This window comes from Chelonoidis abingdonii, chromosome 2, assembly GCF_003597395.2.
Source record: "Chelonoidis abingdonii isolate Lonesome George chromosome 2, CheloAbing_2.0, whole genome shotgun sequence".
Lineage (NCBI taxonomy): Eukaryota > Metazoa > Chordata > Testudines > Testudinidae > Chelonoidis > Chelonoidis abingdonii.
This window is the reverse complement of record NC_133770.1, coordinates 104,572,255-104,600,008: the sequence shown is the minus strand read 5'-3', so window position 1 is coordinate 104,600,008 and position 27,754 is coordinate 104,572,255. Positions and strand designations below refer to the sequence as shown.

The following is a 27,754-nucleotide window of genomic DNA, read 5'->3' as shown; positions in this document are numbered from 1 at the left end:
TGAAAGGTGAACTATCTCCAGTTCAATAGGCTAATCATTAATATTTGGAGGATTTTCTTGCTGTGCTATCTTAGTAGGAGAACATCACCAGACAGACATTTAAATCGTTTTATTTAACTAAAACAACAACGTTATGTATTCTGGATTTATTTTTCCTTGAACAGCAAACATAATATTTTAACAAAACAAGCATATAAATTTTTGTGTTTAGTTAAACATTCAAGCTTTTTTAAAATTAGTTTTGTTTTTGTTAAAATTGTTTAACTTAAATAGTTAAATGAATTAAAAAACGAAAAACAAAAATTAAATCGACTGTCAGACATGAGAAACTTAAAATATTGGCTTCTGCTGCTAACTTAGTCATCTTCTCCTTCATTTTCCTGTTTGTTCATAATCTGGAAAAGAAAAACAAGCTTTTCTGCTTTTACAGGTCTCAAACGATTTCTCACTTTGGAATAAATTAGTCCAAAGGAAGAAAATATACTTCATATACTGACAGAAGAAGCTACTGCTGTTAAAAATGAGATTATCAGTTCAACAGTCTCTGAATCCAAGTGCTTAAGTGACTTCCACTAGTTCACTTGTGTGACTTTTTTGAAAACAACATCAGCAAAACATATATTTCTTGAATGGTTCACCCTTAGCTCTAAAGTTTATTATACAGTAACTCCTCACTTAACGTTGTAGTTATGTTGCTCAAAAATGCAACTTTAAGTGAATTGATGTTAAACAAATCTAATTTTCCCAAAAGATTTAATGTAAATATGAGGGGTTAGGTTCCAAGGAAATTTTTTTGGCAGACAAAAGGCATTATATACTGTACAAAGTGACCCTGGCTTATCCCATGCAGGCACAGCCTGCTACAAGCTAGGATGCTAGGAAGCACCTTTGCAGCAGCAGCGACAGCTTCCCTGGAGAAGAACAGGCGCCGTCTTTGCCGGGAATGCTTCAGGCTCTCCTGTTCCTGTCCTCGCTCCACTCCAGGTCCACCTCTTCCCATCCCTACTCCACCTCCTCTCCAGAGCACGCTGCATCCCCACCCCGAATGCCCTAAGCGCTACCGGTGCTTAGGGTTTTCTGGGGGGGGTAGGGGAGGAGTGGAGCTTCCCCGCTCCTCCCCCTCCCTCCCAGCGCTTCACACTTAGGACTTTTTATTTAGATAAAATGCTTTGAGGAAAAAACCTATCAAAAAAAGTGATTTAAATTAAAAAAAATCTTTTTTTTTTTTTTTTTTTTAAAAAATCATTGATTTTTATACACCCTGCTTGGGGCAATTTACTTTGTCCTCTGTATGCTGACAATCTGTGGTGCAGTCTATTGCAAACAGAAGTCACACCTTCCTTTGCAAATGGCAGCAGCTCAGGTCAGTCAGCATTGTCTGTTGAACACCAGTCTGCAAGCACACTATCAGAGAGCCTGCAAGTCTCAAAGGAGATGGATCAGAAGAAGCCTTTTGCAAAGAGCTGTCTCTTGGTCACAAGATTTTGGTGGAAGGACCAGAGAGCAGAGCGGGAAGTAAGTGACTGGCCTGCAGGGAAGTGAAGTGGCAGAGCTCCTGGTTGAACATAGCGGGAGGAGGATAACTCCAACACCTCAGCCACTTAGGGCAGTCACTTGGTCCCTGCTCTGCTCTTTGGGCCCCCCTGTGCCCTCCCTAGGCCTGCATGTGCAGGGGTGCCCAGGCAGCCTGTAGAAGCCAGTCCCAAAACCTCTCCTCAGCCTCTTGCAGTGGTGGCGACCCTGGCTCCTTGTTGCCATGTAGAGCTCATTCAGAGCAGGAAGCAAAGCTGACAGGGAGAATGTGGCTTCCAGCTCTCAGAATGTTGGGGATCATCCTTGAGCTGGAAGCTCTGCTGCTTCCCCTCCTCTCCCTGCTGGGCAGCTGCTTGGTCCTGTGCCGCTGTCTGTCCCACGCTCCCAGGCTTCTGCCTTCCCTGGGGCTGTGTGTGCAGAGGTGCCTGGGCAGAATGCAGTGTGAGGGTGGTGAATGGGAACCGGACCCGAACCTTCCCCACAGCCTTCCAGGAATCCCTTATCCATGACTTCTGGCGTGCGGTGGAGGCAGGGATAATGGATTGGGGGAGAGTCTGGAGCACACTGCACTCCAAACTCTGGTGTTGCACTTCATCACTCTGCAGCCAGCAGCAGCCAGACTGAGAGGGTGTATGCATTTTTCCTCTAAAACCTACATTTTATGTCATACTTCATAACAGACAAATAACCAACCAAACAAAAACACCTTAGAATTGCAAAGTTTCATTTTTGTTGTTTGACAGACCTGGAGACTGATGTTCTAATTAACCTCAGAACAGGTGCACGTGAACGTTTTCTTGCCAATATAACTCCACCTAGAGCAGTGGTCCCCAACCTTTTTCTGGCCAGTAGCGCATTCGTGTTTTCAGAAGAGTGTGGCAAGCGCCAACAATTTTTCAAGGCTTATTTTGAATTTGTACATTAATATGAAAAACATCATATTTAATATTCTTCTCACTCTGGGTTGAAATAATATGTACGTTGTCTCTTATTTGAACCACTCATTTTGGAGCAAAATGTTAAAAAAAATAAATAAATAAAATTTCAAAGCACAAGAAAACAGCAGTATCAATGCAGGAAGAATACTCACATACAGCACAGGCTCCAGGCACCAGTGGAGCAAGCAGATGCCTGTGTCAGCACATGCTACGGGGCAGCAGTCGGTCCATTCTGCAGAGGCGGAGTATTTTTTTGTTGGTTTTTTTTGATGGCAGTTCTGGGCGGTGCAGGGAGAAGCCTGAGAGAAGCTGTGCAGCCTGCAACCCCGGAGTACTCTGTCCCCAGCAGACGGGGGGGCCCTGGTATCTCTCCCTTTCTGGGTACTAGGCGGGCACCGCGCCTGCCTGGGACAGAGAGCACCAGCGCCCGCAGCGCTGGAGTTCTCTGTCCCCGGCAACTGCAGGGCTGCAGCTTCTTTCCCCTGCTGAGCACTAGGTCGGCGCACGTAAATGCCCCGGCGGGCACCCCGTTGGGGACCACTGACCTAGAGGTAGAGAGCTCAATTTTCAGGTTAGATGGTAGTTCAGTATAAAACCTTCTCAAACTGCTGTTGTTCTACTGAGATACCCAACAAAGGAGCTAATTATGCCATTTATGTACTTTGTATTCCTTATAGGCTCCTGAGTCCCATCAATAGCACCATCACAGTTAGGAAGCAGGGTGGGCGGTAGAATTTCCCCACCGTGCAACAAATTAATAGGCCTAGAATGTCGACACTTTGGGATAGTGTTACTTTGGCTTGGGTCTGTACACTGCAGTGTGGATGCCAGAGCCCAAGGTTCGAGTGTGGGTCAGAAAATCCTTAATCTAGGTTTAAAATGCAGTGTAGATACTGTACTTAAGTCCGTGATTCCCAGACAGATCAGTTGACTCGAGTCCTATTAAATCTAGGTTTATATTGTTGTGTAGACATACCCTAAATCGGTGGGCCCCCAAACTTTTCCTCTCATGCTCCCCACCCACCTTAGAAGTAATAGAATGTGTCCGCGTCTCCCCGGGCTGGGAGTGGAGCCGCAGCCGGGAGCAGGGGCTGGGGGCCAAGAGCGGGGTTGGGAACAGAGCGGGACTGGGTGGTGGTACCTCTCCACCCCGTCATGGGCTTGTCCTGGGCCCCACTCCACCCCCTTGGACATTCCTCCGTGCCCCCTGTAATAAGCCTCTGTCCCAAATCTGGACCTTAGCGTCCAAAATTTGGGTGCTTAGCATGAACCTCCAAGCTTAATTACCAGCTTGGATCTTATCTCGCTGCCACCATCAGGATTCTGAGTACCTGATAAACTCTCTGGTCTCCCCAAACCTTTCCCTGGGGGACCCCCAAGACTCAGATGCCCTGAGCCTCCAACAAAGGGAAATAACCCACTTCCCTTCCTGCTCTTTACTTCCTCCCAGATTTTCCCGCCCTGGGAACTAGGGATTTCCCTGCTTCAATCCCTTGAAACACAAAACAGAAAGGACGATTTACCTTCCCCCTCCTTCTTCTCCCCCTCCAGTCTTTTGCTGAGAGAGACATAACTCCTGGCACAGAGATTCCTATCCCCTTGCCTTAACTAGGAAAGAAAAATCCAACAAGTTTTAAAAAGAAAGCTTTATATAAAAAGAAAGAAAAAAACACATGACATAGATTCACTGCATCAAGATGACATAACACAGGGCTATTGCTTAGAAGAAATATGAATAATCAGCCTTGTTCAAAAAGATATCAATTTAAAATTCCAGCAACTCCACACATGTAAAATACAAAATACAATATAACCTATTGCTTTTCCTTTTGTACTCACAACTTGGGAACAGAAGGATAGAAAGAAACTTGGAGATAGGGAAAAAAAAAAAAAAAAAAAGCTCTTCCCTTCATAGCGCAGAGAAAAACAAACAGAGCAGAACAAAGACAAAACACACAGAAGTTCCCTCCCTCACTTTGAAAAATCCGGTTTCCTGATTGGTCCTCTGGTCAGGTGTTTGGTTCCCTTTGTTAACCCTTTACAGGTAAAAGAAACATTAACCCTTAGCTATCTATTTATGACACCCCCATATGGGGGTACACCCCACAGTTTGGTAACCCCTGCCCTAAGTGTTTCTGTAAAGTATTGAAGGAGTGGCTGGTGCTAGCAGGCTGTGTGACAGTGTCACAGACCTAGGTATTAGGGACGTAAAAGGTTAACCAGTAAGCATTAGGAAAATGCATATTGAGGACGTCTAATGGTACAGGTGTCAATTGCTAGTCGTAAAAAGCCAAATCTTTACTTTAGAGAACAAGCTGTCCATGAAATTGCTGGGTGATTAAGTAATATGAACTCTTCATAGCGACCTTCTTCCATAAGTATTATGAATGCACTTACGTCAGATTAGTTGGTTCTCCCTGTGCAAGGGAAAACTGCAGAAGTGGGAAATAGTAGACTTGTATAGGAGGAACTCATCTCCCTATTTTACTGGCCTTTTACTTATAATATATTACACATTAAAGATCTGCATTCATGAGACAAAAGTTCCTTGTTCATCCCACACATGTAAACTGACTAGTCTTAAATATATAATGTTGTATGGTATACGTCTCTCTGAATGGTGAAATCAGTGGTGCATCTAAGGTTACAAGTCTTATACTGTTCATGCTGTAAATACTGTAGATAAGAACTTTTCACTTTATTTTATTGAATTTGCGTAATCTGTCCAATGAACTATTAATTGCTTAGGAAAGTGAGATACCAATACTTGAGCGGTTTATTTAGGTGTGTAAATTAATCTGACTGGGGGAGAATATACTGCCATTTTATTGCAGCCAAATAAGGCTATATCAAATACGGACTTGACAAAGTCATTGAAATTTAGAAATACTTTATAATTTCAATTTTTCTTAAAGTTCTTGTTCATGTCCATTCTAATGTAGGCGTGTGCTTGCCCTGAGTACTGCCGCTGTACAGCTTTTCCTTGAGTGGTATCCATCGGGTCGGCTCTGGTACCCCTTGGAATTGCACTCTCATAACGTCGGTATAGAAGGCCCTGCTTCCCCTTCAGTTTCGTCTTACTGCCTGTGATGGTTTCTGGAACTCTGATCGTCCTTGTTTTTGCACAAGTACTCTCAGTGGACTTTTCCTTTTCCTGTATATAGTTAAGGATAGTAGTTAGAATTTACAATTTAGTGTTACTTAGTAGTTAGACCCCTGGTTGTCGGGGTCATCCCTTCCCCGGTACTAGGGCATGTGTGGGTCCCTGGGGTTTAAGGTGTGTATGGGTTGCCATCAGCCCATGCCTGCCAGTGACCCCCATTTTAGCTGCCTTAAGTGCTTGGGGAGTCCCACCTGTGGAGCAATGTAGGATTTGTAAAGGGTTCAGACCCCAAACCATAAAGGACAGAGACTGGAGATGTAAATACCTCCTTATGGAGGTGGCTCTCCATCCCCCCTCAGAGCTGAGCCACACCGACTCTGCACCAAGCACTTCTACCTCAGAAGTGCACTGGCTTCTCAGAGAGACAGGCAGTGCAGCTCGGCATCTTTGGCATCAAGGAAGGGACTCTTTGTCCGTGTTCCTGGACTCTTGGCACTGCCAGAGTTCTCTGGAGGAGGCTTATGCCTCAGTGGCAGCACTGCTCCCAGTCACTGGTGCTGAAGAAAAAGCAAAGGAAAATGGACTTTAGGGTAGCCCTTGAATCTTCTAAGCTCTGGAGCTTAGATCTGTCTCCTCTGAAAAGAAAGACATGCCCTCAAAAGAGAGGTCCTGGATGGTCTGCTGCACTTGGTGTGGAAGGCTTGAGGCCTGCAACCATGCGTTTCTGCTCATGACCACAGCCGAACCCATGGTCTGTGCAGCAGAATCTGCCCCATCTAATGCCACTTGGAGGGATGCTTTCACAACTGGTTTACCTTTCTTGAGCAGAGCTGAAAACTTGGCTCTGGATTACTGTGGCAGCAATTCCTTAAACTTGATCATTGTTCCCCAAGAATTCAAATAATAGTGGTGGTTGGTTCATCTTGAGTTGGAGACCCCTCATGGAGTAGACCTTCCTATGAAACAGATGTAGTCCCCCATTTAAGCCCTTAGCAATGTGCTCTCTACTGTACTTGTCCTGGAAGCTAGCCTTCCTGGTGGCCATCACCTTGGCCAGAAGGGTCTCTGAGGTTAGGGCCCTTAATTCAGAACCTCCATGCATGATTTTCTTCAGGGACAAGGTCCAAATGCACCCTCACCCAGCCTTCTTCCTCAACGTGCAGGAATTCCACAATAGCCATGCTTCTACCAAGAGCCACATGCCAATAGGCAGGAACAGCGGCTTCATTCACTAAATGTTAGGCACGTGCTAGTGTTCTAGATAGAAAGGACTAAATAGTTTAAGAAACTACTCAGCTTTTCGTGACGGTGGCAGACAAGATGAAAGGTCTCCCAGTCTCAACCCAGAGAATTTCTTTGTGGATCACTTCTTGTATCCATACGTGCTACTACCTCGGAAAAAGTCCTTGATTCTGCCCTGATGACACATTACACAAGGGCACTAGTGTTTTCAGCTACATTCATGACTCACATTCCCATCCAGGGTATCTTAGAGTGGCAGTGTTGTGTTCAGCCCATGCTTTTGCAACTCGCTGTTCTATCACTCAGCAGGCCAGAGACAGTGCTGGATTCGGCAGAGTGTTGCTGCAGTGTGCTTGTCATTGAACTTCAAATCCTCCTACATCTGCTTGGGGGTCACCTACATTAGAATAGACGTGAGCAAGCACTTGAAGAAAAAACGGTGACTAACTTTTGTAACTGGTGTTCTTTGAGATGTGTTTCTCATATCCATTCCACATCCCACCCTCCTACCCCTCTGTCAGAGTTAGCTGGCAAGAAAGAACTGAAGGAGTGGTAGGTTGGCAGGGCCCTATATACTGGCGGTATGAAGGCACGACTCTAGGGGGCACCAGAGCCGTTCTGAGGGATACCACTGACAGAAAATCTTTCTGGTGGCAGTGCTTCGGGTGAGCACACACCTACATTAGAATGGACATGAGCAACAATTCTCTTAAGAACAACAGTTACAGAAGGTTACTATTTTTTACATGGCTTTTTTTAGACATCATGCATATTTGACTGATGTATTTTTTTTGTAAATATGCAAGTGAGGTGACACAAGGTACTGTCTACAGTTAGACCCTTTAAAGGGTATTATGACTTTTTAAAATCTGCACAGTAATTAGTTCATTAAAACTTCTGTAAAACCAGAAACAGATGAGTTGCTTATTCTCCTTTGATCTCTTGAGGTCCCTTCCAACCCTAATATTCTGTGATTCTATATGTTCACATCTTCCCGTTGCTCTATCAATTCCACTTTGTGTTGCCTTTATTTCCTTCTCCCATTATGTTTCTTCTATGCTTGGAACAATTTCTATGTACCATGCAATATCCCTCTTCAAAGTGTACATCTTTTCATAATCTTCAATTCCTCTGTCAAAACAATTTGATATAACTTAAAGAAACAAAATTGTACTTTCAGAGACAAGCAATCTCAAATCTTAATATGTATAAGCATTCCATTCCATTTGTTTTATCTTGGGGGGGGCGATCTAGAAAACTTTACATGAGAAATTCTTAGTCACGTGAGTAGTCTTGGCTTCATGAGGGACTATTTTTATGAAAGATTGCATTATCCTTGGGATTGGGACCTTGTGTGTTATTTCTTTTAAGGCTCTGTGCATGCTTTTTGGTACCACAATCAAATGTAAGATTTGTGTATAGGGCTGAATTTCAAAAAGCAGATTGAATGCTTAAAGCTGTTATATCCCCCAGGTTCTATGGTGCAGATAAAAATATTTTTTCTAGTTTGTTCTGTGTGGTAATTTCCTCCAATTAAATGTCAACCATTTGTACTTTTGATATATTTGACTGGTGCACTCTAGTGTTGTCAGAGTAGGACAGAATTCACATTTCTTACGAACATTGTGTTTAACAGAAATCATTGGAAGGGGAGACTGATGACAACTGAATTTATTTGTTTCTACATGAAAACTTCTGCATATTTATTGAATACAGTATAGATTCTCGCTCTTGTGCCTAAAAAGATCTATTTTAAGTGCTGTGGGTCAGAGTTCAACTGTCTCCCATCATGCAATTGAGACACTATTGGTAATCCAGTTCTGCAGCTTGAGAAACTGAGCACCTTGAGCAAAGTGTTTCTTTTTTCCTTTGGACGAAAACAATTTTTCTTTAATTTTTCACTGAAACGTTTAACATACTGTGAGGGTGAATGATTTCATCCATCAGGCTTATACCCATATTGGTCTGTGTTGTGTTAAGATGTTAGACAGAGATTTGGCAAAATAACCATTTTTGACTACTTCCGCTGTTTTAAGGCATATTCCTAAATATTTCAGATCATTTGGGAATCAAGATGCTCCTTCATTTCAAAGGTTCAATTAAGAATGTTCTCCAGTAAATGACTTCTGTGGAGTCAGAACACAGTATGTATTAAGCTTTCTTCCAGTATGGTGTGGTAGTGGTGAAGTATTTCATGACTTGGAGCATGTCTACACTACAACCGCCACAGTGGTACAGCTGCAGTGGTGCCACTGTAGTGCCGTAGGAAGTATCTATACTACAAGGGGTTTTTCCATCAATATTTTTAATCCACCTCTCTCTGAGAGGCAGTAGCTAGATCAGGGATCGGCAACCTTTGGCACATGGCCTGCCAGGGTAAGCACCCAGGCGGCCCGGGCCAGTTTGTTCGCCTGCTGCGTCTGCAGGTTTGGCCAATCGCGGCTCACACTGGCTGTGGTTCGCTGCTCCAGGCCAGTGGGCACATTGGGAAGCAGTGGCCAGCACATCCCTTGATTGCTGATCCCTGAGCTAGATAGATGGATGAATTCTATACGGGGGGTAAGGTCTACCTATCTACATTACGCAGGGTGCAAAATTGTTCACAGCCTTGAGTGATATACCACGGTTGATCTAATTTTGAAGTGTAGACCAGGCGAAAGTGCTTCAAGCAATTATTACTTGTCTTCCAAGTTATTACACTGTTTGTCAAAAAGCCTTCTGTTTTGAGAAAATGGAGGTGAGCAATAGTCATTATTTAGAACAGGGGTCTCAAACTCCCAGCCCGTGGGCCATCTGCGGCCCGAGAGTCTCTCTAATGTGGCCCGCGGGGCTCCAGCAGTTTTGGGGCTGGGTCCTTTCCCGTGGCCACACCTGCTGCCCCTGGGCGCTCCCCCCTCGGGGACCCCAGCAGCGCAGCGGAGCTGAGCGGCATCTTCCTGCTTGCTCCAGTGGCTGCCGGCCCCTCCCTGCAGCCCAGGGGCAGGACGGGGCTGTGCCTCCGCACGCTGCCACCGCCCCAAGCACCTCTGTGGCCAATGGGATGCTACAGGGGGCAGTGCCTGGGGGCAGAAGTGGGTAGAGGCCCCCCAGCCTGCCCTGTCTTGAAGCCCTAGGTAAGCACCACACCCCCGACCCCCTCCCAGAGCCTGCACCCCCTCCTGCCCCAAACTCCCTCCCAGAGACTGCACCCCAATCCCCTACCCTAAACCTTCTCCCCCACCCAAACTCCATCCCAGAGTCTTAGGCAGGCAGGGGTGGAGTTCTTGGGGGATGGGTTCTGAACGGCATGAGTAACATTGGCCCTCTGGGAGGATTTGAGGACTGGCAGTGGCCCTAAGGTAAATTGAGGTTGTGACCCCTGATTTAGAATGTGTATTTATTTGAAGTGCTACGGAATTATTGAATTAATTATTTGAAGTTCTAGAGAACATATCCCCTGGTCACCCGTGAATGCACGCATATATATTATATATACACATGCTCTTGAGAGAATTCTTCACCTCAAAATTCTGCACACAATATTTGATAATTCTGTATATTTTATTTGTCAAAATAACACCATATAATCATGCCAGATTCGATTATTTTGGTAATTTATTTCAAAATATCTGTCAGCAAGTATTTGTTACTATATAGACCCTCCACCAAAACAGATTCTGGTAACTTTATTTGTCCAAAAAAAAAAATAAAATAAAATAAAAAAATTCCTTACTAGGAATATTAATACAGAACTTTGTGTAATTCATTTAAATTACAATACAGAACGGTGTTTCCTGCACAAAAGCAGTGCACGTTACCAGTCCACTGTGGCACTAGAGCAGCTGGCATAAAGGCAGATGGCTGTTCTGGCACCACAACGGCCTCTGCTGGGCAAAAGGTGGAAGTATAGCACTTCTTAGGTAAAATGTTTATGTGGGAAAATATAAAATTTTGCAAGACAAAGGAATAATGGTGATGTGCGAAGAATCTGAAGAGAAACCTTTAAAGAACTAAAGTAATGTTTCATTTGGAGCAAGGGTGGGGAAACTACGGCTCCCAGGCCAAATCCAGCCTGCCAGGGGCTCCGCTCATCATGATGCCCCCACCCCAAGGGCCCTCCCTCAGCTCCCATTGGCCAGGAACTGTGGCCAATGGGAGCTGCAGGGGCAGTGCCTGAGGACTGTAGGAGCTGGAGACAGGACATGCTACTGCTTCCTGGAGCCACTAAAGGTAAGCGCTATCTGGAGCCTGCACCCCTGAGCCTCTCCCCCTTACCCGAGCCCTGATCCCCTTCCGAACCCCTCGGTCCCAGCCTGGAGCACCCTCTTACACCCCAAACCCCTCATCTCCAGAGCCTACACCCCCAGCCAGAGCCCTCATCTCCCTCCATCCCAGCCCGGAGCTCCCTACCGCACCCTGAACGCCTCATTTCTGGCCTCACCCTGGAGCCTACATCCTATACCACACCCCAACCCTAATTTTGTCAGTATTCATTGCCCAACATACAATTTCTATTCCCAAATGTGGCCCTTGGGCCAAGAAGTTTGTCCATCCCTGGCTTGGAGGCATATTTTAAAATTATGTATGAAAAGTAGTCAGACTTGATTCGCGTCGCCTTTTAGATTTTTAGATATTTAAAGACCTACAAAAGACTTTAACAAAACTGGGTTCATGTCCATTTTTACTTCCATATGAAGTTAAAAAAAAAAAAAAAAAGGCCTGAGAGGTGTATGGTGGTGGTTTTCTTTTTCTTTTTTAAGAAAACAAATTGTTGGGGTTTTTTACTTTAGAAATCTCAAGTCAGATCTGGTGTTTTTATTATTTTGCTGAATGACCTGTGGGAGGCATAAGGGGTGTTTAGTGTGTGCTCTTATAGTTTAACTGAAGGGGGATGGAGAAGTTTATCAAGACATCCTTAATCAAAGAAGTTGTTAGATGTTTAAAAGCTTTAAATATTCTCACTGAAAATTCCTTCCCTTCAGTTGCTCAGCTTTCGCTTTCTGGGTTCTTGTGTGTCAGTTTAATTAGTTCTCAAATTATAGAATCTTCCAGCCTAGGCAAAACTTAAATTTTTAATTTAAAAAACAAGCAGAAAAAAACAAAACCTTTTCATACTTTATATCTCATAAAATACTAGCTATTACTACATTGGCTGATTACTTTTAAGTGAAATCTAAGCCATATGTCATTAACTTAATCTCATTTTCCACCCCTATATAGAACTAGAGTTGATCAAATTCAGATTAATTAAGTCAGTCAACTGTAGTTTAAACAGTTCTTCACATGCACTCTTTTAGGTGTAAAGTATCCTCAAAATATACTCCAGCTGTTCATGCCCAGAAATGGGCTTTGGTATCAAAGTATATGTGTTTCAGTACTACTGGATTTGAGGAATTAAGGGATTTAAATGCAAAAAAAACTTTTGCAAAGGTTTGGTTAAAGCAAGCACCATTGTTCATTTAGTAAAATGTCTTTAGCTCTATCTTACATGTATCAGGTATTGTGTTGATTAAAGCTCCTTGTTTATATTTTCTGCAGACATGACTAAAAAAAAAAATTGTCATCAGCCTTTTTGGAAAGTTGAAATTAACAAAACTATGTTTTTTGGGGCGGGGGAGCTGCAAATCAAGAGGAAAGTGAATAGTACATTGCTTAATTTTTGGTAGTAGTTATATTTGATTTTTTGGGCTACTAATTCAAACTTTTCCATGTGAATGACATCTTGATCACATGAATATATTCAGATGCATATATCCAGTTGGCTAAAATGCGCAAAATGCCCTGGCTATATATCTTAACAGTAATCCAGGTTTCCTAAGTTTCTGTAGCATTTCCTTATGCTCAAGATTTGTGTTGTCTCCTGTAAGAGAGATTTTGCTGACTCCATGCTAAACTGAAGTCGGATTTCAGTGGTAGGCTCAAATGTCCGTATTGGCTTGTGGTTAATATTAATTGCCCAGTCATTCGCTACTTTTTTTAAATATAGCAGCACTTAATAGTCTTAAATGGAACATTTTATCACAAAACAGTATTTTTGGTTGCAAAGTTTTATTCTTATTAATTCTGGAGAAAAGCAGTGAAACAGAAGATGAAGGAATTTCATCAAGATTTACTCAGAGGTGTTCAATAAGTAAACTCCTTGTGTATTTGGATTTCAGAAGATCCTGTAGCTGTAGGTTTATAGAGAAAGGTCTTTCAATATTACACAGTAGATTTTGCAGATAGCTTACAGTTCTTCACTGTAGAACTTGGTCAGCCTTGCTGTGAAAACAGGCTATGATATGCTGCAGCATTGTAGTGAAGAAATGTGTTTGTAAGAGGTTTCTGGGTAAATATTCTGAAGCAAGATTTTTTTATTTTTTATTTTTAAGGGATTAGATTTTGTCTTGTTACGCTGTATAATTTGAAGGGTGTGTCTTGGGGCGGGGGTCTAATAACATCTCTTGAAATTTCTCACTGTCAGATGGAAGTACTGAAAAGCTTTTCCCTCAAGAATTTAGGAAACTATAAGGGGAAATTAACATGTGGCCTCATTAGAGGACACTTAGAGAATTAAACCAAAGCCTAATGTGAAAAAGCAACAAATCCAATGACAGTGTGCACGCTCCTTCTCTTCTCCACAATTGCTGGAATCTTGGAAAGTGTTTGGATTCTCACCAGGGGCTCAATCTTATATAAACCTTTTGTAGTAAGAGAGTGCCTGAAACTTTAGAGAAGGCTATAAAGGATTTTTATTAAGATTGGGCTTATAGGTTGTTTGTTTTTGCTCCTTTATGCTGTCAGGCAGACCTGGATAAATACTTTGTTTTTTGCTTTACAAATACTAGGAATGTTAAGTCTGTCCTCCTTGATTTTGCTGGAGTACTTCTGGCAGGTCTCAAGGGTGTTTATTGTAGGCTCTAACACCTTAATTGAAAGAGAGAGAGCACTGAATCTTTGGGTATGGCTACACTGGAGAGTTGCAGCGCTGGTGATGGGGTTACAGCGCTGCAACTTACTCTGTGTCCACACTTGCAAGGCGCAGCCAGCGCTGCAACCTCCTGGCTGCAGCGCTGGCTTGTACACCTGGTCTGCTTGGAGTGTAACGATTGCAGCACTGGTGATGCAGCGCTGCTTGTCAAGTGTGGCCACCAAAAGCGCTTTTATTGGCCTCCTGGGTATTAAGAGGTATCCCAGAATTCCTGTCTACAACAAACCAGAAGGAACTCCGAGCTCCCCGGAGCTACTTATCTAAAAAACAAACATAGCTACTCTTTGCTCCAGCCGGAGGAAGGGGAATTGCTTTGGAATGTTCACAGCTGTTTGCCTGGGGGGAACGGGGGTGGAGTCTGTGGTGAGCAGCTGCTTATGTGGTCTGAAGGCTATTTAGGAGTGCATAATTTGCATTTAGTGAATAAGAGAGGAGTGGGGGAAGGGTCAAAACTTTTAAAATGATTGAAGGTAGTTGCTGTGTATCTTCCAGTCCTTAGAACTTGCAAGGCAGGGAGCTGAGAACAGTGTCAGCTCCAAAAATCCACTCTCTCTGTCTCCCCCACGCTCCCTGTCACACTCCACCCCACCCCCCTGTTTTGAAAAGAACGGTGCAGCCACTTGAACGCTGGGATAGCTGCCTACAATGCACCACTCCCAACAGCGCTGCAAATGTGGCCACACTGCAGCGCTTTCCTTACACAGCTGTATGAAGACAGCTGTAACTGCCAGCGCTGTACAGCTGTAAGTGTAGCCATACCCTTTGTCTGTATCCCAGGTGTTAAGTCAATGAAGTTAAATAGTTATTGAAGTTATTTCACTAGTTTTCCAACTTAGCCAAGACCCAACTTCTTAATGTAAATTTAAAAAGAATATTTTTTTGGAAAAAAGAGTATAAGCCCGGTGGTGGTTTTTTCTTTTTCCTTTGCAGGTCACCTTTAAATCCCCTTCTGGTTGTTGTGAAGGAGAAAGGGTTGTTTCTTCTTCCCTCCTGTGATTCGTGTGTGTGAGAGTGAGAGTGCGAGCGCTGCTGGAAAGAGGGACCTCTACTTTCCTCCTCTCAGTTGTTTTGTTTTTTCCCCAGTGCTCTTACCCCATATATATTCAGCTTTTCTAAGCAACAGAGAGAACAGATTTGCATGAATTGTGTAATTTTCTGTCAGTGTTCCGAATAATAGCTGTAAAGTGGATCGTTGTGGTAGGGGAGGCATATTTACTCGGCTGTTTTTAGGGAAAGCTCTGAGTGTCAGTGGATGCACTTGAACTTGTCTACAGGCTCAGAAGCGGCATGTCTTTGGTTCACATTTGGAAGATCATCTATGCAACCACAAGCTAAGTTCCATCTAAGCTGCACAGCTGTCTCTTAAGCCCTGTGCAGGGGCTCAGGGCTGTGGCAGGGAAAGATCCCTCTCCCCCAGCATGGACCCACCCCGGTGTGGAGAGGCACCCCTCCCCGTCAGCCCCAGTGCAGACCCGCCCTGGAAAGCAAAGTCATTCAAATTGTGATTGTAACTGGTTCTGTCATTTAGTAGTTTGATGCAAGCCCCATGGTCTTGCCTATATGATGGTAATTTCCAACAACATTGAAATCAGTTGGATTAGTAGCATAGACAGAGATTCAGTGAACAGAGCCATCTTTATAACATGTTAATTAAACTTACTTTCAGCAGCTTAATTAAACCAGTCTGACATCCATCACTATCTTTTTGACTTGTCTACATGAGCACATTCAAAGTGTTTTTCCAGCATTTGCCACTTCCTGATACTAACTGGAAACTGAGTTTGGAAACTACATAGATTACTAAAGCTTTGTCCAGACTAGTGCCTTTTTGTAGTGGGCTAGAAATATCTCCTCATTGCACTACTCCTGGTAGTAATGGTGGGAAGACTAGTGTAGGTTGGATTGAGGCATCCGTCAGCATTTTTACCTCTGTCATCTAATTTTGCTCTGAGCAGGTTTAAGACAAGTGCTCTACCTTTTTAGTGCTCTTCGGTTACTACCACTGTTACTATTTGCAGTGATGGAGGATCTGAGGTTAGTGTAAATATAGCTGTGTCATGGTATAATTCCCCACTCTGAACCTTAGCGTCCAAAAGATGGGGTACCAGCATGAATTCCTCTAAGCTCCATTACCGGCTTAGTACTTGTAGCGCTGCCATCAACCAGGAATTCCAGTGCCTGGTACACTCTGGTCCCCCCAAAACCTTGCCCAGGGAACCCCAAGACCCAGATCCTCTGGATCTTAACACAAGGAAAGTAAACCCTTTCCCCACCGTTGCCTCTCCAGGCTTCCCCTCCCTGAGTTACCCTGGAAGATACTGTGGTTCAAATTCCTTGAATCACAAAACAGAGAGGAAAATTCACCTTCCCCCTCCTTCTCTTTTTTCCCCTCCAGACTCTCCCTGAGAGAGAGAGTAATCCTAACACAGAGAGAAATTAACCTTTCTCTCCCCCTTCCCTCCTTTCTCCCCACCAATTCCCTGGTGGATCCAGTCCCAGTCCCCTTGGGTCTCACTAGATAAAAAACAATCAGGTTCTTAAACAGGAAAAACTTTAATTAAAGAAGGAAAAACAGTAAAAATTGTTTGTAATTTAAGGTGAATATGTTACAGGGGTCTTTCAGCTATAGACACTGGGAATACCCTCCCAGCCTAAGTATACAAGTCCAAATTAAAATTCTTTCAGCAAAATACAGATTTGAACTCCTTCCAGCCAAATACATAATTGAACTCCTTCCAGCCAAATGCCCATTTGCAAATAAAGAAAACAAACATAAGCCTAACTCGCCTTATCTACCTAGTACTTACTATTCTGAACTTTATAAGAGCCTGCATTGGAGAGATTGGAGAGAAACTTGGTTGCACGTCTGGTCACTTTCAGAACCCAGAGAAAACAACAACCAAATTCTAACAGCACACACACAAACTTTCTTCCCTCAAGATTTGAAAGTATCCTGTCCCCTGATTGGTCCTCCGGTCAGGTGACAGCCAGGCTTACTGAACTTGTTAACCCTGTATAGTCAAAAGAGATATAAAGTACTTCTGTTCTATTAACTCCTACTATTTGTTTGTGACAAGCTGTAACAGAAAATGTGATACCTATCAATAACTTCGATTTGATTAAAAGGTAGAAATCTTGGTAAGAGGGGTTACTAATGAAAAAAATGCTACCTTTGTAAGACAATGAATTTAACAGCTGAAACACTGGGTGAAGAAAATCCCCCAGAGAAAGCGGTAAGAGGCAAAAATGGACTGAGTCTACTGTACTGACTATACTCTCCTAATAAGCATTTGAAAAGGAACGGAGGAACCAAGAAGTCTCTTAAACCAATTTAACCAGGGAAATGAGCATAAGAGTAGTATCTTAAAAAATTGAGATGGATATCACACACAGGAAAGTGGCAACTTTCCCACAAGTGATTGTAGAGGAAAGATAGTCTTGTATAATAAATCAGAACTGGGTAAACATCTTTGCACAGTGTCAGGTATATATGACCAAGGACTGGTGCAAGGAGGAATTGGAGAGACCCTTGAAGTCTAGAGAGGGAAATTAAATTCCTGATATGTAGTCTCTGACAAAAGGGTCAGAGTAGACTAATGCGCAGGAAATATCTTGCAAGCTGCTCCAGATATATGACAGTGGGAGAAAATCTCTTGTGAGTGATGGAGAGGGAAAAAGGGTGTTTGGAGTCCTATCTATAGTTTAAGGTTTTGGTCAAAGGGTTCTTATCCCAGAAAGCGTCACAATAAGGGCTTCACTATGAAAATAACCTCAAGGATCAGAAAGGAGGTGATTTTAAAAAGATGCAGGTGACAACAGATTCTAGCATACTGACAATCCAGAGAGGTGTGGGTTTGGTTTAACAAAAGTGGCTGTTTCTCTAATTTGCTTGTGGTAACAGAAAAGACTTTGAGAAACCAGTGAGGAGATGACACATTTTCCATCTTGGGGAACAGAGAGAGGACTCTACAGTGACAGTGTAAGTGCTGTTCTATACTTACAATTCTTATTCTGTTTAGGGATATTTAATAGTGTATTGTATGAGTCTTAAATCTGCCTTTAAATTAAGAAAATAAATTTAGAGTGTGACAAGTTACTTACATATTATTTGCATATTACAAGGGAAAGAAACGTACTTCTGATATTAAGAATGTCAGAGGTGTAATGGCTTTGAACAATCACAGCAGAGATTAAAAGATGAAGGGAAATAAAACTTGAAAGGGCTTTGGGGCCAGGAAGACATACCAAGGAGATGGTATGCTTTGGCATAAAATAGAGCAGTCCAATGAATTCTTTCTCCTATCCAAGTAGTAGTTGAGATTTCTGCTCCCAGTCTTCCCACCCTTTCTGCCAGAATCTGAATTCTTGGAGGATGCAGCTGAGGGAAGTTTTTCGTTACTTGTGGGAATGTCTCAGCATAACATTTATGTGACATCTCTGCATCTTGTGCAATGCTCTGCTGTATATATTGTTAGAGCAACTTGCCAAATACTTGAAGTAGAGGCAAGGGCCATGAACAAAGAAAAGACCATTATAACGGGTTGGATCACAGAAACCCCCTTGGGAACTGCCAACTGATGGGCCAAGACTACTTCTGCCCCGCTTTCCCTGCCAGTCTGGGACTTCAGCTCCCTGTCTTGCTGAGCCAGACACGCCAGTCTGCTCCAACATAGACACAGGATACTTGTCTTTAACACTCAGATGCCCAACTCCCAATGGGGTCTAAACCCCAAATAAATCCGTTTTACCCTGTGTAAAGCTTATACAGAGTAAACTCATAAATTCTTTGCTCTGTATAACACTGATAGAGAGATGCACAGCTGTCCCACACCCCCATGTATTAATACGTACTCTGGGTTAGTTAATAAGTAAAAAGTGATTTTATTAAATACAGAGAGTAGGATTAAGTGGTTCCAAGTAGTAACAGACAGAACAAAGTGAATTACTAAATAAAATAAAATAGAACACGCAAATCTGTGTTCAGGAAAACTGAATACAGATAAAACCTCACCAGTTCCAGTAAGCTTCCTTTTACGGACTAGTCTACTTCTAGTCTGGGTCCAGCAATCACTCACACCCCCTGTAGTTACTGTCCTTTTTCCAGTTTCTTTCAGGTATCTTTAGGGGTGAAGAGGCTATCTATTGAGCCAGCTGAAGACGACAATGGAGGGGTCTTCCACAGGCTTAAATAGACTTTCCCTTGTGGGGGGAGACAGCCTCGTTTCTCCTATGCAAAGTTCAGCTCCAAGATGGAGTTTTGGAGTCAGATGGACAAGTCACGTGTCCATCATGGCTGAGTTTCTTACCAGCCAAGCCACATTCCTGGGAAAATGCCAATATGGATTGGCGTCTTTGAATTCATTGTTGGCTTAAGTGGTTCTTGATTGGGCATTTAATTTGCACATTTCTTTCTCAATAGAAATCAAGCAAGTATACAGCCAATATTCCTAACTTCAAGTACAAAAATGATACATGCATACAAATAGGAGGAATGTATTCAGTAGATCATAACCTTTACATAGATATGTTACATGGCATATATAGCATAAAACATATTCCAGTTATATTATATATACATTCATTAGCATATTTCCATGAAGCCTTATGGGGTACAACATCACAACCATAATACAAACTAATTGGGAGTTCACCGTGGACACAATTATTTTTGCATTGTGTTTATGAAGGAGGATGGGTGTAACCACACTTCAGTCGATTTTCAGTTTCCTGTTGTGAATACAATTCCATCTAAAATTTTAATGGTGGTGAAGTGATGGTCTCACAAAAGAGATGTACAGGAAATTACTAAAGTAACGTGGTAGTGTGAGACAAAGTTGAACGTGACATTATTTATGCTAGCCTCTTTTATTGCAAAATCTTCTACCATTGCACTTTTACTGGGGCACTAGTGTAGAGAAGTAAGTGTTTTTACCTCCATGTTGTTTACTCAGAGCAGGACTAAATGACCAAATAGAAAAAATGCTAGCCACAGCTGTTGCTTGGCTGCACTTGGAAGTGAAGGCAGAGGCAAACACCTCAGAGAGGTGGTGCTACTCCAGAGAATGTTGTTATAGCTATAAATTACGGCCTTGGATAAACATCCTTTAAATGCCCAAACTAACAAGACACAAAATTAACTTGGGTTTTGTCCTTTCCAATTAAGGGGGAGATTTTTTGATTTTACGAGCTGCAATTGTCTTATCTAACTTGTATAGTACCTGGGAATGTCAGTTTTCTCCTTCCTGATAACATACAGGCTTGCGTACAGCATATATGTTCGTCCTGTGTACTTAATCTTTTTCTCCTCCCTCACCCTCCAATAAAAGAGATTGTGTTTTGGCAGAGGGAAACACTGGCATAGCTGACATAAACTGGCCACAAAACAGCTGTCAGTTTCCTCAGCAGGAACAGATCTGGCTTTACCATTTTTATGTCCCTGCCCTCTAGGGGATTCAAGGGGTGAAAGGATGTGGTTGGTGTGTTCCTATACTCCTTTTATTCCCTAATAGCACAACAGTCCAAAGGGCTCATTACAGTAAAGGCAGCCTTCAGAGCTGCTTTCACCTATGCTGTGGGTTGAACTACCCATTGGTAAACTCAGCGTTTGGGAGGAGCAGACAAACTCCCCTTCCATCTCTGTATCTGACTCAGTGCCAACACAGGGATGAATTTCCTCCACTATCTTTTTCCTTGCTGCAAACAAAGGGATCTAGGTTCTTCTGGGGAGTGCCTCTAAACTAGCTCTTGCAGCCTCTTTTTACAAGACAGATCTGGCTTCCTTATGAGTCTATGAATCTTGTTCTGAAATGAACTTGAAGTCAATTTGTCATAAATCATTAGTGTGAAATAGAAAAATATTTAAAATATTTTGTCTTGTTCTAGGATGTCTTTCCAAGACTACTCAATACTGAATGTAGTCAAATCATGATATATTTTTAACTGCTTACTTTTTTTTAGAAAAGAGTGAAGGTGTAACTAGCTCAGAAGACAGCCCTTGGGTTACTTGCAGTATGTAAATAGCTGTCCTGAGAACATAGCCTCGGGTATGTAAAGATGAGACTGCATGTACATTCATTGTCAGCTGCAACGTGCATATCTTCTGTGATTTCTTTAAAAAAATAAAATAAATAAAACCAACTTTGTTTTGAAAAGAAAGCGGCTTCACGACTTAGGCCCTGTGGAAGTAAATTCCCTCTATGCCTTCTGATCTGCGCACACACATTTTACCAATTTAACTAAATCTGTTTTGAAATGTATTTAGCTGAATCTGTGTATCTCTCCTGTGTTGGCACTCTTAAATCTGTTTTAGTTGCTTATATCCATTTAGCGTAGTCTGGGTTTGTTGTTGTGGTTTTTTTTTTTAAAGTATCTTCTGTTGCCTAGGTGTGCCAGGTTGAAGATCCCTTTGTCCAAGTGGACTGATGCAAGGTAACTGCGATATAGGTCTAAATCTAGGCCATAGGCAGTAGTAATTTGTAGTTCTGCCTCATGGGAGAAGGAGAGTGTAGGAAGAAAAGTTACTAACTGGAGGCTGGAAGATGGTGCGGTGGGGTGACTGTTTCATTGTGTAGCCTACTGTTTGTTCCCTTCCCTGTTGCTTTTGTCATCTTTTGCCACATCCTAGTTACATTAATTTTGCACAACCATTGGATGCCAGATAGTTGTTACTTACATCAGTTGCCAAATCCACTTAGATGGTGGTGTAAACCACCAATGAATACATTCCATAGATTTCAGTTAGAATTGTACCTGTTTACACTCTGGTGGATCAAAGCAAGTTCAATGTAACATGGTTTTACCGATAATGTGGTAAGATTTTTTGGCTCCCAAGGACAGCCTTATATCGAGGTAGAGGTGTATTAATAAAATAAAATTTCACTTTTCACAGAAAGAGACTTACTATTAGCAAGTCTTAAAAAAAAAAATAAAAAAAATAAAAAAAAAAAACACCAACCAAAAAAAAAAAAGCAAAAGAAGCAATAACGAGGGACAGGAACATGCAAAACACATTATTTGATTTTGTTCTGTTTAGGTCCAGTAAAGAACAGAGAAAACTGTAATTATTTTTATTATTGAGTCTATGAAGAAACCCTGCATAAATAAATTACAATGATTTGGACATGTATATATGCATATTTATTTGTTTTCCTAAAGTTAATTGAGTATTTTAGGAAAAATTGTGACTGGCATTCTGAGGCCACCAAAAAATTTCATGAGAACCCCTGGTCTAGACCCTATGTTTACTCCAAAAGGAAGTTTTCAAGGGTCCATCAGTGTCCATTTAAAAAAATCTGTCTGGATTGTGCTAAAAATTAATTTGTTTTAAATAGTAACGTTGAATAGACGTTACTTTCATTTGAGTGCATTTTGTGATGCTGAATCCAGTAAGCATCTATAAGTAAGGCTACGTTTTAATCACAGGTATATTTGGTAAAAGTCATGGACAGGTCACGGGCAGTAAACAAAAATTCATGGCCTGTGACCTGTCCATGACTTTTACTAAATACCCCTTACTAAAACTTGGGGAGCAGCCTGGACGCGGGAGCGGGTTCCATGGGTGCTGTGTATGTGTGCAGGTGCTGGAGAGGAGGGTGTGGCCTGGGGGGTCCTGCCACGGGTGCTCCTGGCGGGGAGTTGTGGCCCGGGGTGGGGTGGGGTGGGGTGGTTGGGACAGGGTCCCTACCTGGCACCTGGGAAGCAGCGACCCCAGCTCCATGTGCTGCCTCCACTCCGCCCCAAGCCCTGGTTCTGCAGCTCCCGTTGGATGGGAGTTGCGGCCAATAGGAGCTGTGAGGACAGTGCCTGCAGGTGAAGGTAACACATGGAGCTAGGAGCAGAAAGAGAGGAGTTTCTGTCATCCTTCTGGGGAGCTGCCCCACCCCCAGGTAAGCACCGCACCCAACCTTGAGCTCCACTCATACCCAAACTCCTTCTGCCTGGGGAATATGGGGCGGGGGGAGTCTGAGGGTATGTCTACAATACGGGATTATTCCGATTTTACATAAACTGGTTTTGTAAAACAGTTTGTATAAAATCGAGTGCACGTGGCCACACTAAGCACATTAATTCGGCGGTGTGCGTCCATGTACCGAGGCTAGCGTCAATTTCTGGAGTGTTGCACTGTGGGTAGCTATTCTGTAGCTATCCCATAGTTCCCGCAGTCTCCTCCGCCCCTTGGAATTCTGGGTTGAGATTCCAGTGCCTGATGGGGCAAAAAACATTGTCGCGGGTGGTTCTGGGTACAGCCTCACCCCTCCCTCCGTGAAAGCAGCAGACAACCATTTCGCCTTTTTTCCTGGGTGAACTGTGCAAACGCCATAGCACAGCAAGCATGGACCCTGCTCAGATCAAGACCGCAATCGTGGACGTTGTAAACACCTCGCGCATTCTCGTGCAGTCTATGCTGAACCAGGACCTGCAAAGCCAGGCGAGGAGGAGGCGGCAGGCTACGGCAGCGGCGACGAGAGTGATGAGGACATGGACACAGAATTCTCTCAAACCGCAGGCCCCTGCGCTTTGGAGATCCTGCTGGTAATGGGGCAGGTTCTAGCCATTGAACGCCGATTTTGGGCCCGGGAAACAAGCACAGACTGGTGGGACCGCATAGTTTTGCAGGTGTGGGACGATTTGCAGTGGCTGCGAAACTTCGCATGCGTAAGGGCACTTTCATGGAACTTTGTGACTTGCTTTCCCCTGCCCTGAAACGGCCAGAATACCAAGATGAGAGCAGCCCTCACAGTTGAGAAGCGAGTGGCAATAGCCCTCTGGAAGCTTGCAACGCCAGACAGCTACCGGTCAGTCGGGAATCAATTTGGAGTGGGAAAAATCTACTGTGGGGGCTGCTGTGATGCAAGTAGCCAAAGCAATCATTAAGCTGCTGCTACGAAAGGTTGTGACTCTGGGAAACGTGCAGGTCATAGTGGATGGCTTTGCTGCAATGGGATTCCCTAACTGTGGGGGGGCGATAGATGGAACCCATATCCCTATCTTGGCACCGGAGCACCAGGGCACCCAGTACGTAAACCGCAAGGGGTACTTTTCAATGGTGCTGCAAGCACTGGTGGATCACAAGGGACGTTTCACCAACATCCACGTGGGATGGCCAGGGAAGGGTTCATGACACTCGCGTCTTCAGGAACACTACTCTGTTTAAACGGCTGCAGCAAGGGAATTACTTCCCAGACCAGAAATAACAGTTGGGGATGTTGAAATGCCTGTAGTTATCCTGGGGACCCAGCCTACCCCTTGATGCCATGGCTCATGAAGCCATACACAGGCAGCCTGGACAGTAGTCAGGAGCTGTTCAACTACAGGCTGAGCAAGTGCAGAATGGTGGTAGAATGTGCATTTGGCCGTTTAAAGGCGCTGGCGCACATTACTGACTCGCTCAGACCTCAGCCAAACAATGTCCCCATTGTTATTGCTGCTTGCTGTGTGCTCCACAATCTCTGTGAGAGTAAGGGGGAGACCTTTATGGCGGGTGGGAAGGCTGAGGCAAATCACCTGGCCGCTGATTACGCGCAGCCAGACACCAGGGCGATTAGAAGAGCACACCACGAAGCGGTGCGCATCAGAGAAGCTTTGAAAACGAGTTTCATCACGGCCAGGGTACGGTGTGACTGTTGTGTTTGTTTCCCCTTGATGAACCCCCCCCCTTGATTGACTCATTCCTGTAAGCAACCCACCCTCCCCCTTCGATTACAGCTTGCTTAAGGAAATAAAGTCACTATCGTTTAAAAATCATGTATTCTTTATTAAAAAGTCATTATAAAAAGAGGGAGAGAACTGACAAGGTATCCGGGTGTGTGGTTTGGGAGGAGGATAGGAGGGAAGGAAAAGGCCACTAAAAAAATTTCAAAGTAATGACAGCCTTTTGGTTGGGCTGTCCACGGGGTGGAGTGGGCGGGTGCACGAAGCCTTCCCCCACGCGTTCTTACACGTCTGGGTGAGGAAGATATGGAACATGGTGAGTGGTGAGGGTGGTTACACAGGGGCTGCAGCGGCACTCTGTGACCCTGCTGCTGTTCCTGAAGCTCCACCAGACGTCGGAGGATGTCAGTTTGATCACGCAGCAGCCCCAGCGTTGCATCCGCCACCGCTGATCTTTCCTGCCTACACCTCTGATCTTCCTGCGCACCTCCTCTCTCTCCTCTCACTTCAGAGCGTCCTCCTCCTGTCCTCACGTTCACTGGCATCTTTCCTGTAATTTGATACCACGTCCTTCCACTCATTCAGATGAGCTCTTTCATTGCGGGTTACTTCCATGATTTCCGAGAACATTTCGTCTCGCGTCTTTTTTTTCCTCCGCCTTATCTGAGATAGCCTTTGGGATGGAGTAGGGAGGCTTGAAAAATTTGCAGCTGCATGAGGGAGGTAAAAAAAGGGAGAGAAGTATTTAAAAAGATACATTTTACAGAACAATGGTTATACTCTTTCACAGTGAACAACACTATTCACCTTACATAGCACATGTGATTTCACTACAAGGTCGCATTTTGCATCTTAATATTGAGTGCCTGCGGCTCTGGTGTTAGAGATCTCACAGACGCAGGTCCAGGCAGCAGAATTTCAGCTTGCATGCGGCCATGGTAAGCCATTGTCTTTCGGCTTCTGCAGCCTTCATATACACAGTGCCCTCCTTTCCCAAATACCAAGCAAATCCCGTTTCAGTGCTGCTTCTTTCCTGTTAACATGCAGCAGCAGAAACCACCCCCCCCATCCAATTCTCTGGGATGATCGCTTTACCCCTCCCCCACCGTGTGGCTGGTATCATGGAAGATCACTGCTAATCACCCCCTTCCCCCCACCCCGTGGGCTGGTAGCAGGAAGATCCCTGCTAGCCAAACGCGAAAAAGCTCAGCGCCATCCCCCCCCCTCCCCCTGCTTGGCTACCTGCAAGGAAGGATTCTTTTAAGCAACAGGCAAACAGCCAGTAGGAATGGCCATCTCTCTGTCCCCTTAATTAAATTCCTGAATTTCAACCAGGTTACCATGAACGATATCACTCTCCTGAGGATAACACAGCGAGATAAAGAACGGATGTTGCTTGAATGCCAGCAATCACCGGGACCATATGCAGCTAGGCTTTGTCATGCAATGATACCAGATTACTTGCTACATGCATGGCGTGGTCAAGTGTCCTACCATGGTGGACGGAATAAGGCTGCCCTGCCCAGAAACCTTCTGCAAAGGCTTTTGGAGTACCTCCAGGAGAGCTTCATGGAGATGTCCCTGGAGGATTTCCGCTCCATCCCAGACATGTTAACAAACTTTTCCAATAACTGTACTGGCCGCGAATGCATCCCAAGTCCTCAGGGCAAATTAATCATTAAAAAACACTTGCTTTTAAACCATGTTTTATATTTACAAAGGTACACTCACCAGAGGTCGCTTCCATGGCTTCATTGTCTGGGCTAGTGGCTTGGGAGGGCTGGGAGGGTAATTCCGTCTGGGTGAGAAAAAGCTCCTGGCTGTTGGGGAGAACGGAGTGCTGTGTGCTCTCTGCAAGCTCGTCCTCCTCTTCCTCCTCCTCATCTTCCCCGTCCGCAGAATCCTCAGCCATGGCTGAGATTACCACCCCCACCTCGGAATCCACAGGACAGGGGTGGGGTAGTGGTGTGGCGGATCCCCCTAGAATTGCATGCAGCTCAGCGTAGAAGCGGCATGTTTTCGGCCCTGCCCCGGACCTTCTGTTTGCTTCTTTGGTTTTCTGGTATGGTTGTCTTAGCTCCTTAATTTTCACTCTGCACTGCACTGAGTCCCTGGTGTGGCCTTTCTCCATGATAGCCTTGAAAATTTTTTCAAATGTTTTTTCATTTCGTCTTTTGGAACGGAGTTCTGTTAGCACAGAATCCTCTCGCCATATAGTGATCAGATCCAGTACCTCCCGTGCGGTCCATGCTGGAGCTCTTTTTTGATTCTCAGGAGACTGCATTGTTGCCTATGCTGATGAGCTCTGCGTGGTCACCTGTGCTGGTGAGCTCTCCACGCTGGCCAAACAGGAAATGAAATTTAAAAGTTCGAGGGGCTTTTCCTGTCTACCTGGGCAGTGCATTTGAGTTCAGATTGCTATCCAGAGTGGTCACAGTGGTGCACTGTGGGATACCACTCGAGGCCAATACCGTCGATTTGCGGCCACACTAACCGTAATCCGATATGGTAATACCGATTTCAGCGCTGTTCCTCTCATCGGGGAGGAGTACAGAAACCAGTTTAAAGAGCCCTTTATATCGATATAAAGGGCCTCGTTGTGTAGTCAGGTGCAGCGTTAAATCGGTTTAACTCTGCTAAAATCGGTATAAACGCGTAGTGTAGACCAGGCCTGAGATTGCCCCAGCAGCGGGTGCACCTGGCTCAGGGGCCACCTGAGCTGCTCAGGCGCACCGGCTGCTGCAGAAGCCACAGAGAGATCGGAAAGTCACAGAATCCGTTACTTCTGTGAGCCTTATCTATAAGTACTCCAGTGGTTAATCTTCTATTATATATTTACCCTGAGTGAGGCCAAGACATCTTATTAGAATCCTTTTCCAGTCACTCAGTTTTAGTGTACATAGTCTTGTAATTGGTCCTTTATAAATAATCTAACAACTCATCAGGCTTTTACCCTATAGAAATCCTAACTCTCAGGCTTTGTGGTGCCATGATCTTGCACAGAATCAGAGCCTATTATTTGGGGTTCAGTGAACTGTGTTTTTCAGTTTGTAGTCAATGTTTGACAAATTTTTATCCAAGACGTTTGCAGCCAAGAAGATTTATCCTATTCACTGCTAATACTCTGTGTGCGTTTAGGATTTGGGGTGGGCAGGCAGAGATAGAGTTGAGGCCTCAGAAATTTGACATTGAGCAGTTTCCAAACAGTGGAGGCTTGTGTGTTGTGCACTAGCGCACCCAGTTAGTGTCCTTCACTCACTACATAGCACCAGCTGCATCCAAGCTACTCGCCGTTGGTCTGTTTAAAATATGTCCTTATATCCATACTTTGGCTGATGA

At 44.1% G+C, this 27,754-nt stretch overlaps 3 protein-coding genes across 6 annotated transcripts in view; 1 reads left to right on the top strand and 2 right to left on the bottom strand.

The window, feature by feature from the left end:
- Nucleotides 1-27,754, bottom strand: part of CNTNAP2 (contactin associated protein 2) — a 2,322,964-nt gene that overhangs the window by 318,927 nt on the left and 1,976,283 nt on the right. The window lies entirely within an intron of this gene.
- The window catches only part of EZH2 (enhancer of zeste 2 polycomb repressive complex 2 subunit), an 86,850-nt gene that overhangs the window by 5,008 nt on the left and 54,088 nt on the right, over nucleotides 1-27,754 (top strand). The gene's annotated exons all lie outside the window — the stretch shown is intronic.
- Nucleotides 24,923-26,828, bottom strand: LOC142046419 (uncharacterized). Its single transcript, XM_075063386.1, has 2 exons — nucleotides 26,147-26,828; nucleotides 24,923-25,125 (listed from the first exon to the last, which is right to left on the bottom strand). Exons 1-2 carry the CDS (start codon nucleotides 26,697-26,699, stop codon nucleotides 24,923-24,925), a joined length of 756 nt encoding a protein of 251 aa, XP_074919487.1. The 5' UTR covers nucleotides 26,700-26,828.

What these genes read in the sequence shown, in the direction of transcription:
- LOC142046419 (XM_075063386.1), bottom strand. Translation starts at nt 26,699, where the DNA reads ATGCAGTCTCCTGAGAATCAAAAAAGAGCTCCAGCATGGACCGCACGG. An exon ending in AGCCATGGAAGCGACCTCTG is followed by an intron (nt 25,126 to 26,146) that starts GTGAGTGTACCT and finishes TCCCTCATGCAG; the next exon opens with CTGCAAATTTTTCAAGCCTC.